This window comes from Scomber scombrus, chromosome 15 (genome assembly GCF_963691925.1).
Source record: "Scomber scombrus chromosome 15, fScoSco1.1, whole genome shotgun sequence".
Lineage (NCBI taxonomy): Eukaryota > Metazoa > Chordata > Actinopteri > Scombriformes > Scombridae > Scomber > Scomber scombrus.
In genome coordinates, this window is record NC_084984.1 from 18,192,235 (window position 1) to 18,206,172 (window position 13,938).

At 40.8% G+C, this 13,938-nt stretch overlaps 1 protein-coding gene across 1 annotated transcript; it reads left to right on the plus strand.

The window, feature by feature from the left end:
• Window positions 1–181: 181 nt before the first annotated feature.
• Window positions 182–12,557, plus strand: bnip3lb (BCL2 interacting protein 3 like b). Its single transcript, XM_062434078.1, has 6 exons — window positions 182–463; window positions 3,722–3,953; window positions 6,030–6,108; window positions 6,506–6,609; window positions 7,964–8,113; window positions 10,144–12,557. The coding sequence occupies exons 1-6, from the start codon at window positions 406–408 to the stop codon at window positions 10,190–10,192; spliced, it is 672 nt and encodes a 223-aa protein (XP_062290062.1). The 5' UTR covers window positions 182–405; the 3' UTR covers window positions 10,193–12,557.
• The last annotated feature ends 1,381 nt before the right edge of the window (window positions 12,558–13,938 follow it).

The window sequence follows — 13,938 nt, forward strand, 5'->3', positions numbered from 1 at the left end:
GGCGACGCGTGCTGTGTACGTGAGTGCACGCATGCCTCCCCTCCTACGTGTACCTACTGAGCTCGCGCCATTCAGCAGATACATGCCATATTCTTGTCATTTCTACAGCGCATGCGTGCCGGAGCCCGTGTGTGTGTTTTTCAATTCATTATGTAATTCCTCTTCTCTCTCTCTCTTTTGTTATCAACGGGACGGCGTGACGTCACCACCCAGCTCCGGGAAGGGTTGAGCGGCTCACGGCTGCTGCTTCCAGACCAGCTAACGGGACAAAAACAAACCGTAGCAGCACTAAAGCGGGGGAAGAAGGCAACTTGGGTCAGTCTGAATGTGTGCAGATAAGGTATTGCACGTTTCGCATTGACTCGAGCCTTTTATGCAACCTGCCCTTGCTCACAACAAACGACGATGTCCGAAGCTGCTAACGCTACTTCTACAGACAACAACGGAGACTCGGGGCTAAACGGTAAGCTTTAAATGGCTAGGAAATGCTAAAACTGTAACAGTCTGTCAGTGTGTTTTCTCAGTGCCGTACTTGTCGAGGTACCCAGTTGTACGTTTATATTAAGTTTATTGAGGGTTTTCCAATCATTGAAGGTAGTTTTATAAACGCTCGTTTATCTTTCCCCCCCAGTGCAGCTACATAGGGGGAGGAGTGATAACGCTATGTTCCGTGTGTTTATCGACAGTAGCTCGACCAATAGCGTTTGGCGTGTGTCGATTGACGGGTAAGTAAGCCAATCAGCGAGTAACGCTGTGGGGCGAAGGTGGGTTTAAGCGTTGTCAACAAGGCGAGATCGAAGAAGTAAGAATTGGCGAAAATGGGGAACGTATTTTTTTGACAATTTTATCGTATTTTCTGTATTATACAGCCACAGTTATCCTTCGAGACAAATTAAACCAAATCTCACATTAAATCTAAGTTATGCAGTGGATACATTTTGTTAATACTTTCAGGCATTATTTTTTTATATACTATTTATAGAAAAATAATCCCTGTGTATGCAGTTGAGTTCTATTTCTAAATAAATTTCCAACTAAATTAGCACTTGGCATTTAGCTTTTGGGTGTGTGCTGTGTTTGTGTATATGAGGTCATTTATCATGTTAACACACAGACTCGGGTTGTCGAAATCTTATAAGACCTCTGCTTGCAAAGACTGACGTAAACAAAGGCATGTTTAACACAGCTGCACTGACTCAGGGGCCTGTTTTGGGCCAAGTTCTACCACACTGTGGGGTGCCGTGACTTGGCATGCTATTTCTGGCCACAGTGACAAGGGTGCAGACGTTTTGGACGTGAGGACGGTGAGAAAGTGTTTCACCACACCGCACAGTAGGAACATGAATGCTGGCCCATTTCGAAGCCACAATCTGGGCTGGAGTCAAACTTTCCAGACACCAACCCAGAGACACCTTTTTTTCCCCAGACAAGGATAGCCAGTGAATGAATAGTCACCTTTTTAAAATTGCCTGCAGAGCAAATAAGTTTCCAGCATTTGGCTTGTAGACGCTAATAATATTATACCATGGTTTATGGCTGTCATTTGTAAATTCAACAGCTTTATCTTTTCCTGTCAGCTGGAAAACAACAAGTGCTGCTTTTATGAGGTTATCTGTCATCATGTCCAAGTCTGGTAGTCCTGTTGTTTAACTTTAGAAAAGTAAAACTTTTTGTATGAATACTATATCTATAAAACTTATTTTCTTAAAGGCTCTTGAGTTCTTCTCTGTCACGAAAGTTATTAAACACCCTTTTAAAGAACTTTCTTTTGCATTTGGCAGGTTTTCATCATTACATCTGACTGAAGCAAAAATTCACAGCAGATTTTGTTAGTGGCATTTGTGCACTAGGACGTATTAGAGTGTCTCTGTACATGCTGAGACACCGCCTGAGGGACAATAAGACCTTGCACTTATCAGATAGAGAGTCCAACAGTGTGCTTTGTTATTTGAGAGGCTGGGTTATTTTTAGCATTTCCTGGAGCCTGTCATAAACATTTTTCTATATAATACCTGAGATCTTGAGGCAGGAGAGAGGGGCAGCTGCGGCCCTTCTGCCCTCCTTTTTCTGAACCCTCGGCATCAGTAGATCAAAGAGATCACATTGTGTCTGCTACCTCTAAACCGACCCAACAGCTGATAACAACGTTGTGGCCAGAATGTTCGGAAGCATCGGCGCCATGGCAACGTGGTTTTAGTCCACGGAGCGGAGACAATGGGCTGTCGACAGCAGCTTGGCTCGTAGTCCGCTGTGTAATCCGCAGGATGAGAGCGAGTGCTGAGTCAAGACCTGGTTACAGTGGGGGTGGTGGGGGACACCATTTGGGTAGTGGGTATAACTGGGCCTTGTGCCTAAATTATGAAATTCAGTCCCCTGACAGCTCATGTGAACACAGTGTTGTTTACTTACCTTTATGGGGATCATGTGACCTGTTTGGGAGGTCTTCCTCGGTTAGGTTTTAGTGAGTGCAGAAGGAGAAAGTGTTTTTAAAGCTGTGTAGTAATGGATATTACAGATTATTTTACCCCATTCCCCAAATTCTTTGATCTGGCTTACCTGACCCCTCCTCTACAGAATATCTGTAACCCAGCTCTGATATGCTGTGCCCCAAATGCCAGTCCATGCCAGAGCTCACGTACAAACAGTGCAGCGTCATATATCACATTCAAGGTCTAGAAGAAACCATGGCGGATAGACTGGCAGGCAGTTAATGCCCTTTCATCACATGGCAGTAAAAGGGGCTTTACTCCTGAACCACTTTGATTGACAGTCTCAGGCTGTCTGTCTTGTGTTCCCCCTCTGACTTAGAGTCAGGAAATAATTTTGGCATCTCTCTCATTGCTCTATTTTGCTTTGGTGTTGAGTGAAAAACATTTCTGCTGCACTCTGTGGGCCTAGTTAAAAAGACAAGAAGAAGATACTTTGGCACGTCAAAGCAGGAAAAGCACAGGTGCAGTTAATAATATTAACGATCATTATGTATCCGATTAGTCGTGCCAGTTCTCAGTCCGCTGTGTTGTACATGCAGATTCACCAGGAGTTCAGTCAGAACACCATTAATACCATTAATACACCTGCACCTGTCCTACTATTACAACTCCAATGTCTTCACAAACAATATCTATCGCAACTTGTTCATTATTCTGGGAATATAAGCGAAGGAGTGGAAATATGCACCACAATTTTTAAAAAAAAAGGGCTTTTAAATGATGCTTCCCATTTACACAGTGATGATTTTAGTGGCAAACAGAAGCACAGCGCCTGCTCTTTAAAAGCATATCATGTCAGTCAGTCTGAGCAGGATATTGGCTTATTGATTTACTGACATGTAACACTGGCTCCGTCTTATCAGGTGATACGGATGGTTGTATCCAGATATGTTAGAAAATCATTGAAAAAAGGCAACATTTTGAAGACCTCTAATCTTAATGTCGTCTATATATTACCTAAACAGACTCATGCAGCTGTTTTACATAAATTCAGTTGAAATGCTACTTTATAGAGAAGTTGGCCAAAATGTAAAGAATGAACAGTGTTTAATTGTAATGTCACCTAGTAATGGTTCTCTAACACTGCAACAAAAATAAACTAAAAGTCATTAAAAACAAGTTTGAAAATAACAATTAGCATAAGCTCTAACTATGGAGGTCAGTGTTTTCTTGTTTTGCAGCACCGACACAAGCAAGCTAATGAGGAGTCGTTTGTCTTTTTCTTCACTCAGGGTCCTGGGTGGAGTTGGAGATGAACAGAAGCACGGCTGGTTCGACCCAGTCATCTTCCACAGCGGGGCCGGCCCCGGGCCTGCTACCCCTCCCTCAGGTGGAAGAAGAGGAGGCCATGGTGGGAGGGCTGGAGCACGTCCCGTCCTCGTCCTCGATCCACAATGGAGACATGGAGAAGATCCTGTTGGACGCCCAGCACGAGTCGAGCCGCAGCAACTCCTCCTGCGACAGGTAGTGTTCAGAGTCCCGGTTTGATTCAGTCGCTCAAAATACACCAGGACCTGCCCTGCTGAGCAGCCCTGAGGAGACTCTGAAACCCCATTAGCTACCTGTTAATGGAAACATAATTTAACTGCAACACAGTTGAGAAAATGTATTTAAAAATACCACAAACCATACATAGATTAATAAAAACAAAATAAACTTTCCTTACTGAAAATATTGATCCCATTCTGTTTGAGACACTGTATTCAGTTAAGAGACTAGACAGCTTTAGCAGTTCTGAAAGCAAATATATGTTTTGAAAATGGATGAAAACAAACTCCTACAGTTGAGGATTGGTTCAATGTGATTCATGATATCGTTATAATGGAGAAATCAGCATTTGTTTAAGACTAGATCAGACTTCAGCTAAACTAACATTAACATTTACTCCCTTTAGTTCTTAAAGGGAGTAAACTTGACTTTTCTTTAACTTTGATATAATTTATCTGTTTCCCTTTTCACTGCATTGATTTATACATACAGACAGACACTGTATGTAGATGATGTTTTTTTTTTTACTCTTCTTTTCCATTCCCTTGATTCCGAAAGTTAAAAACTGCAACGTGATGGAAAGCTGGTCGTTCTGTATGATATTAACAACTATACAAAACCCTTGTTCCAAATAAAAAACCTTTTCTCTGAAACTCAAAAACAAAATAAAAAGGTCCAATAGCCATTTAGATATCCTAATCTGCTTAAAATCAAATAAGATTAGAGCAGGAGACTTTCAGCCATGCTTGAAAAAAGTTCAAAGGAAGACATGAGTTCATACCAGCCTGTGTTTGTAGCTCTGGAAGATTAAGGAAGTTTAGGAAGTTGGTTCCTAACTTAACTCTAAACACAGTTTCAGAACATAGTTGATTTTAAAGCCAAAGAAGATTCACTTAATTATAACCATGGCTTTGAAGTGAAGCTATTGGATATTTAGAAATGCCTGCTTCCTAGTGTAACAGGTTTACACAAGACAAAAATTACACCCTTTTTTAAGAGCTTTTTGTAAAAATAAAATGACTCCCTGGAAAAAACTTTGCAACCCCTTTTTTGTAAGAGGTGTTTTAATATCGGTCACTTTGACTCCGACTCGGCCTCTACAGCTGCTCCGGAGTTGAGTCGGCTTCTTAAAATAAAATGACGTCATCTTTCACATCGCGTCACTCATTTTATTAACATTATTTGTTAGAAGAATCCTGACCTTTCAACCCCCTCTACCCATCAGCCACCACATCATGTGCTTGTGTGTAATCCTCAAGTTTTTTGACAAAACAGAGCTTATCAGAAAGGCCGGGGCAAGTCAGCTGTCAGTGAGTCACCTGAGGATGTTTGTGAGGATTTAAGCCAAGAACACTGAATCAACAGGCCGCCCTGAAACGAGTAGGAACACAAACAGCAACACAGACGCTGTCTTAGCAAAGGGCCTGGGTTTAGTATTACACAGAGTTAATTAAGGGATTGTTTTCTTTATAAATCTCTCTTAAGACACACAGTAAAGTACACATTTCAACAGAGAGGTCAGGGGACAGGAGCAGCAGGTCTTTTACTGGTGTGACAAACAACTGGTTAAACATTCAACAAGATGAGATTTGTAAGCACTAATAACAAACAGTGCTAATACTATTTGAGCTGGATGTTACCCATGATTACTTTAATTGTAGCTCATTTCATTTATTGCTTTTTTTTCCTATTAAGTGATGAATTGCTTGGTATATGAGGCACTTTACAGCACTGTTACCATGGCAGTGTACCAAGGGCAGAAAAGAAGCTGTGTTCAAACTGTCATACATTTTTCTGGTTTAAAGTAATCCATTCAACCTTAAATAGTAACGGAGCATATACTAGAAGCACGGTTGCTATGGTAACCTGAACTTAAATATCTTTTGTGCACTGATTTGGAACTTTGGACCTGAGCGTTGAAGCCCGTGGTGTCCCGTCACATGACTGTGTTGAAATACCTTCTATGATTTAAAGCCCAGTAAGTCACTGATGAGAATGACCTCACTGATAACAAGGTCTCTGAATTTCATTTATTTATTTTTTGACCCACAGTCCCCCGAGGCCCCACAGTCCCCAGGATGATGGACAGATCATCTTCGACGTGGACGTGACCAGCAGAAGAGACAGCCAAGTAAGAGCTCGTGCGCCTCCCTGGTTCTTCATCGGTCTGTTGCCATGGCAACCCCAACCGTCGGCCCTGAGGTGGTGTGCCTACGTGAAAACGACAACTGCTGTCTGCCTTTTTAGTTTCCAAGGAGACAACCGCCCCACCCAGCGTGTCTTTTTTTTCCGCAGCATGTGCTCTCATCATCACTGTCACTCTTCTTCTGTTTGATAAAGATTTGCACGTTTCATTCCCGGTGCTTTGATTCAGTTTTGATCTCTGTCAGGGGAATCTCATCTGCAGTCAAAAACTGATTTTAGAATGTTACTTATACACACCTTTTTTGATCCTGAAAGAAATGGTCAAAGACATGGAAGTTATCTGAATTATGAGGCTGCTAATGTTTGTCTCTCTGTGTCTGTAGTCAGAAGAGGACATCATGGACAAGGAGAGGGACATGGACATCCTTATGAAGGACTCAGACTGGGTTGCTGACTGGTCCAGTCGACCGGAAAACATTCCCCCCAAGTAAGTCTCAACTCGGTAAACATCAAGGTAATGTTTCCATGGCAACTGAACACACACAGCTGCTTGTTTGTCCAGAGAAAGTGGTTAGTCATTAAGGCAATAAAGTTGGTCTAAAGCACAAATATAAAGCCAGCTGCCAGAACATTTCTATAAAACTCTGATGCCGACTTAACTTTTGAAGAGGTGAAGGTTATTTGATCCACAGAATAGAACCATTTTTATATTACAAGAAATGAACAGCTCTTCCTGGATTTTTGCGTCCTTTAGAACATTTCAGGTTTTCAAACTTTTTTATTCTTGACAGAATCAGTTTCTGTGAAACCTTGGCAGCCACGTGCTCAGCTGGTACACATTCATATAACCCAGTTAACAGGTTATCTGTCAGCCAGATTTAAAATCATTATATCACATGTGTTATTATTACTGTGTGCCCTCAGCCCTGTTTAAAAATAAATAAATATCTTGTAAATATATGCCAACAAAGTACTTTCATGTAATTATATACTAAATGAGCAAAAAGTCACAACAAATGTTATCCAGTCAAATATCTCTCTACAAACTTAGTCACATTTTTTCACAAAGGTTGAGATTTTACAGTTAATTTCAGCTCTTTTGATTTGTACTTTAGTGACAGGTTTGAAATCTACTGTAGGGCTACAGCTAATGATCATTTCTGCTGTTGATTCATCAATTATTTTTAGATTTTTTAAAAATCTTTTTAAAATGCCAGTTGCTTGTTTTGTCAGACAAACTATTGCCTAAAACACAAAGGTATTCAGTGTACAATGATACAAAACAAAGAAAAGAAAATTCTAGTTTGAGATGCATTTTGCATGATCAACGATTAACAGTGAGATGTTTGTGTCATACTCTGGTTGTGGTGGTTGCTGCTTCTTCATCAGGTCCACCTCTATAGTTTGACTCAAGAAAACCTTTTTTTTAACTGACTCTGGAACATTGTGCACAGCGAATTATAAAACAAAACGCATTATGCATTATGCAAATCTCAGTGATTTCTTTGTAGCTTTATCTCCAACTCTCACCTTATTTAGCTGTGCATTTAACCTCTTGGTGTGCTCAGCCATTTTCACAGTCGGGTTGTTATTCACTGTGATAAAACTGTAACCTTTTTTAATGTCTTGGAGTGACCCCCCCTCCCCCCAATTTTGGAGTAGCATTGTCAGAAAATGCTTAACATCTCGCACTTTCCCCCTTCTCCTCCCTTAAACTATACAGAATATACAGCTGTACTACTTCTGCTCTGCATGTGTCAGTAACCTCTGCTACTGTTTGAGTAACTGAGTCGTCTCTAGACCCACACAAACGGAACAAATCTTTGACTGATTGTTTGCAGGGAGTTTCATTTCCGTCACCCTCGCCGTTCAGTAACGCTCAGCATGAGGAAGACCGGGGCCATGAAAAAAGGAGGCATCTTCTCCGCTGAGTTCCTTAAAGTCTTCATCCCATCGCTGCTACTATCACACATCCTCGCTCTGGGGCTGGGGTAAGAAACAAACATCACAGGACCTGTAAACACTCTTTGTTGATCTGAGAAGTGCATTCTTATCCAGCATCACAGAACATTGAAACTGTCTATTAAACCAAAACAACAGATGTTATTTTATCTTACCTGACTGCAGGTAACTCAGTATTCAATGTTGGTATTTGGTCATTGGTATTAGTGTGAAAGCAATTAGTGCTTGGTTTAGAAGCTCTTTACATTAATATTTAAAACCATTTTTATTTACTAGAAACTATTTGTATTTAATTTGTAGTTTCTCATATTTCCCAGTAGTACATGAACCCCAGCAGGGGGAGCTGCACAACCGCAGACACAGTCAGCTGGGTCCCTTCCTTCATAGCTGTCTAACAAATTAGCAGAGCAGCTGCCGACTGAAATGCTGCACACCTGCTGTTTCATAGTGAGCTATGACACTCCCAGGAGCACTTTCTGCGTGTGATAACACATGTTACAGCATGTCCCTGCTACCATACCAAGGACAGCAGTGCTCTCTTACACATGATGTGGTATGCAATGAGTGTCATTAATAAACTGAGTAATCACAACATCCCTTTTGGCCATTTTGGGGTTAATACAGTCACACAGAAGTCACTGTGTTCTGAAGTGAACTCGTCTAAACTTTCCACTTATTCAAAAGCGAGTGAAAAGATACAGTGCACTCAACTCATAAAAATACCATAAAACTATGTGCTGAAGTAGTTAATATTGAAAAAGAAAAAAATATGACAGCTCTATAAATAGACTTTTTTGAATTGCCACACTGACGCCCTTCTTCAGTGTCAATAGACACAGGTGGTTTTAATTATAGATGTCCACGACTAGTACAACAGGTGTATTCCAGCAGGGGGAGCCACCATCATATGATGTAGCTCACTGACAATAAATCGATGAAACATTTTTCTTTTTAATGTATGTAACCTTTATCATATGATTATGGCTCCCTCTGCTGGGGCCTGTGTCTATTGATGGTGAAATTTTCAGGACACAAATTGAAGAAGGCGTCCTAGTCTTAAGAGTGTCCGTTTTAATCGTTCTTAATCCTCTAAATATACAGTTTACACTTTGTCCACTTTCTCAGTTACATGGGAGTCAACAGTTCTGGGTTTTAATGATGGTTATAGCATAGTTACAGGTAGTATATTTAGATTTACTGATATATTCTGTAATACTATGGTTATACTACAAAACATCCAACAACCTGTTTGTGCAAAGACTTGTTTGGAAACTTGTGGTGGTATCAATGCAAATCCATTTTGGATAAAATCAGTATTCTGGTGCAGACTGCTGGAATTATATATTGGCTTCAACTTCAAAAACTAAATCTTAACTGTACCTATCTGCATGTCCAGCTGCAATTCGGACCATGTATACAGTGGCCATATTCTTTTTAATGAAAATAAAACAGGCAGCTGGGTGTCATTGTGTTGGCTTGTGACTTTTTCTTCTATCAATGTTCATAAAAGAAAGAAAGGCGAAGTAGTTGGCCTATTTTCTAGGTTGCACATCACTGCCCAGCAAAGTATGTTACTGTTCATCTTACTGTATATGGATTGTGTCATTTTGCACAGGTGTAATTAATAACATTAATAATGGCTCTGTTGTAGCAATTAGTAAAATGCATTAATTAACTTTGTTAGTAGTTAAATCTGCATTTTGATGAGTTAGAATGTAAGGCAGTGAAACAAAAGTCTATTCATCTTTATTTTCACTCCACATATTTTACCCCTGCTGATATGCGATCCTCCGCTGTAGCCCTGTTTCCCCCTAGTGTGGTCCAATATCAGTTTGGGACCTGCTTGCATAACATCTATTTTTGAAGAATCCATTGAAAGGTCAAGACAGGATAACAAATATGATTCCTGGCCTCAGATCAGGGGTATTGACAAGATGTTAATCTTTTCCAGAGACATTTTAGTGACATTTGTTAATAGAACACCATGCTGCATTTCAAAAGAAGGTTTGTTGGACGGTGATTTGTAACCTGCTCCTTCTCTTCGCACCTTCTCCTACAGAGTGTACATCGGAAAGAGGTTGACCACGCCACCAGCCAGCTCTTTCTGAGCCCAAATCTGAAGAAAAGTGCCTGAGAAGTGGCCATGAGATGTTGGAGAAAGTTTTGGTGTTGTGAGAAGAACGCCCGTCTCTCCCTCCCTCTGTCCCGCCTGCTCCCGCTATTCCCCCTCCTCGTCCCTGAGATATGACATGTTCTCAGGAGTAATGCATCTGCCTCTTCCCCTCCTTTTATCTCCTCCTTCCCCTCCTCCTTTTTCTTTATTTTTTTTCTTAATCTGCTTCCTCTCTGTCTGTAGATATCCCTCTTTCTCCCTTCTTATACCCATCACTTATTTGTAGAAACTTTGTAAAGAACGAATGAGGTCATATTTCCTCCCCCTCTCGACAGCGTTTTTTTTTTTTTTGGTTTAAATGTTTATAACGGGTGGGTTTTCAGGGAGGGTCGCAGCATTAAACCAAACTCTTCTACTACCCAGTGCCCTTTGATCATCCTACAACAAATAGAGGACTGTCCAGTTTTTAGAACTGACCAGAGATTGTGCCACCTACGCGAGTAGCCCCAACTCGATCTAGAAGGGTTTGACCAAATTTCCGAGTGGGCTACACAAATTGAAAATGTGATCATGCCTTCTTTTTTTGAAAGTAGCCATTTTGCTAATTATCTTTAGATAAGATTGTCTTTTTTAATTTATTTTACAACAGTGATGGTTTATTGAGAAGTTGTATTAAAGAAAGGATTTTACCACAGTGGCCATCCCAAACCACAAGCGCTAATGAATTTGCACCGGGGGGGATGTAGCGTCCAGCTGTCTGTCAGTTGAGAGAGTGAAAGTGAGAGAGAGAGAGAGAGAGAGAGAATTACATTATTTTACCTTTCTTTTTCTTTTTTTCCTGTGACAGAAAGTAGAAACAATATGAATGCAAAGTGACAATAACTGGAAAGCAGGATGTGTGTGTGTGTGTGGGGTGCAGGCAGGCAGAACATCCCTCTGTGTGTACACTAACAGTATTGTGTGGTTGTGGGGTCCAGAAAGGCTCAATCGTCTGTCCATACCTGTCTGCGTCCATGTGGTCCTTCCACTGTCCCCTGGCTCGTCTGCGACATATCGTAGTGGTCCTAACTGGTCACTTCCTGCTTACGTTTTCTCCAGATTGGGCTGGATATTACATGGTACAACGCTGATTGTTACATATATGTGGATCTGAAGGAATCACAAGTTATTTGGTACCAAAAACTTGAGATTTTAAAATGGAGAATTTCAGTTTTGGTACATATGTTTTTGAGGATGTTTTGAGTGATTTTATTTTAGAAAAAATTAACTTTTAACAAATTACTTTGATACAAGGAGTTTTGCTCTCAAGATATCGCTTCATTAGGGTCGTTTTTAGTTATTAGCAAACAAGAAAATGTCCAGTAGTAGCCAGCCCTACATCCTAACACTCCCAACACATTTGCCAAAATGCACAAAGCGAACAGAAATGCTTCATCAGGCTGCAGATCAGTAGGCCTGAGTTTGGACAGGCAGAAGATACTTGATCCTCAGTTTTACAGTCGTCTGCCTCCTCTGAGTGACGCCGCTGAGCTGCAGCAATTTCTAATCCACTGAAGGGAGGGTTCGCTTTCACTGAACGAGGCTCTACTTCACGTGTAAACACAGGTACTTGGCTAGCATGCTCGGTAAGGATGCATACTCTCGCAGCACAATTTGAAAAGCTCGATACAACTGTGACCAGTTTGCCGGACGTGAGTCTGTTGTATTTACCAATTTAGAAGTTCAGATCTCAAAGCACAATAGAAATTATCTGAAGTTCTGAGTTTAGTGCACCTTTTCTGGTATCCACAGAAACCTGATGCTTTTCTCAAGTGGCCAGAGGATGCTGAAAAGTACAATTTGCCTGTCCATGAAATCATTTGCAGCGAATACGATTTTTCTTATCTAACAGTGACGGGGTGACTGTCAACTTTCATCGTCTTCATTTCAGCCACAGAGACGCTGCACTGTTATTTTGTGCGATGTCCGTGTCTCTGCCTGTGTTTGTACACGCAGCTTTGAAAAGCATTAAGTCGGATTGTTCTTTCCTGTCTTGGTTTGTTGTTGTTTTGTTGAGTTTTTTGTTTTTCCTGACGTTGGAGAAAGATTGTGAACGCGCAGAACAGGAGTCTGATAAATTTGACACGGATCATGTTCTCACTTAAACTGAATTAAAGGTGTGAAAAATCAAACCCCCTATTGGTTGATGGCAGGGCCTGATGTGAATAGGAAGTGGGAGGTGTTTGAAAGAGATTTCCCTCAGACTGTGATGGTCTAACAGTAGTTATTGTAATGATGCATTTGCTTTCATTTTCTTTTTTCCCACTACATTGGAAAAAATGATGAACATTTTGTCATTAAAGATGACCTGAATGAAACTACTCTGAGTGTGCCTTTTTAATTTCACAAAGTTTGTCTCTAATTTTATTCAAAACGCAGTGAAAACAAGGAAATTTGATCTACATTTCCATGACAACCAAGCGACTCCCATCTGTTGAGGGAAAAGCTGGGATATGATGGAAAGCACCAAAAACAGCTACTACTGGACCATGCGGTGAGATTGTTTTTTGTTTTTTTTCCGTCCACATGGCTCCACACACACACACAAACACACACACACACACACACACACACACACACAGTGTCACAGTCCATAACCGCTGATTTGGACGTAATTCAAGTCCACAGCAGCAGAAGCTTCATGCATGCCTTGTGAGTTAGTGCACATAGCTGAGGCCTGAGGCATCACGCTTCTCAGGAAATCCCAGACGTTTCCTGGCTGCTGGAGGAACTCATCTTGACAGCAGGAAGATACTGACTCTTAAAAAAAAAAAAAAAAGCAGCTGAGGTGAGGTCTGTTGTAAAAGCACATTTTATTTGCTACTAGACAGCTACAAATAGTTTCATTTTAGTTATGTTATTTTAAAAAGTGGATAAATAATGAATTTGAAGGGCTATTGTCTAAAGAACAGCACTTACCGAGGTTGGAGATCTTGTTTTGAATCTGCCTCAGTTTAAAGCCCCTTCCTGTCAATTATAACATTACCAGAAGTGTTGAGTTGTTCTTTGCTGAACCCTCATCCATCAAACCTTTGACCTGGTGTGACCTGGATGTTTTAGCTGCTTGAAACCAGAGCATGAAGACAACATGTCAGCAATGATATGAGGTACTTGAACTTGCTCAATGAAGCTCCTGGGTACAGTCAGTCTGCTGCATAGAGCTGAGTGGGGAAGCACTGCACTCCAGTGGCAGACACTCTGCAGTGCGGACTGTCACAGAGTGCCTTTTATTTCCTTTAAAATGTCACCAACTTTTTTTTTTTTTTTTGTGCTAAAGCCTGTGCTGATGCAAGTACTGCCTCTACTACACAGCTCAGGATTGGAGTGGAGATCCTTACTCTAAGGCCATGGAGAGGGTCATATACTTTAAGCCAAATGTTATTTTCACACAAAAAGTAGGAGCAAAGCCAGCTTCAGTGCTTTTTTTGTTTTTGTTTCTGCTTTTCTTCTTCACATCTACTTCCAATGAGGTTAGGGCACTTCCATTAGAAGTGAATATAACACCAAGACAGGTGTACTTATCACACAGCTGAACTATTAATGAACAAAGTGAAAATTCTTCATCAGAACACATTTTTACCATTAATTTAATTTAGTTCTTGTTTGCCGTTTTTTCGACAATAAGCCAATGTACTAATTCCCAATAGTACTGCAGCCCATGTATTTTAAAACGTGAACACATACTTAAAGTCTATTAATGCA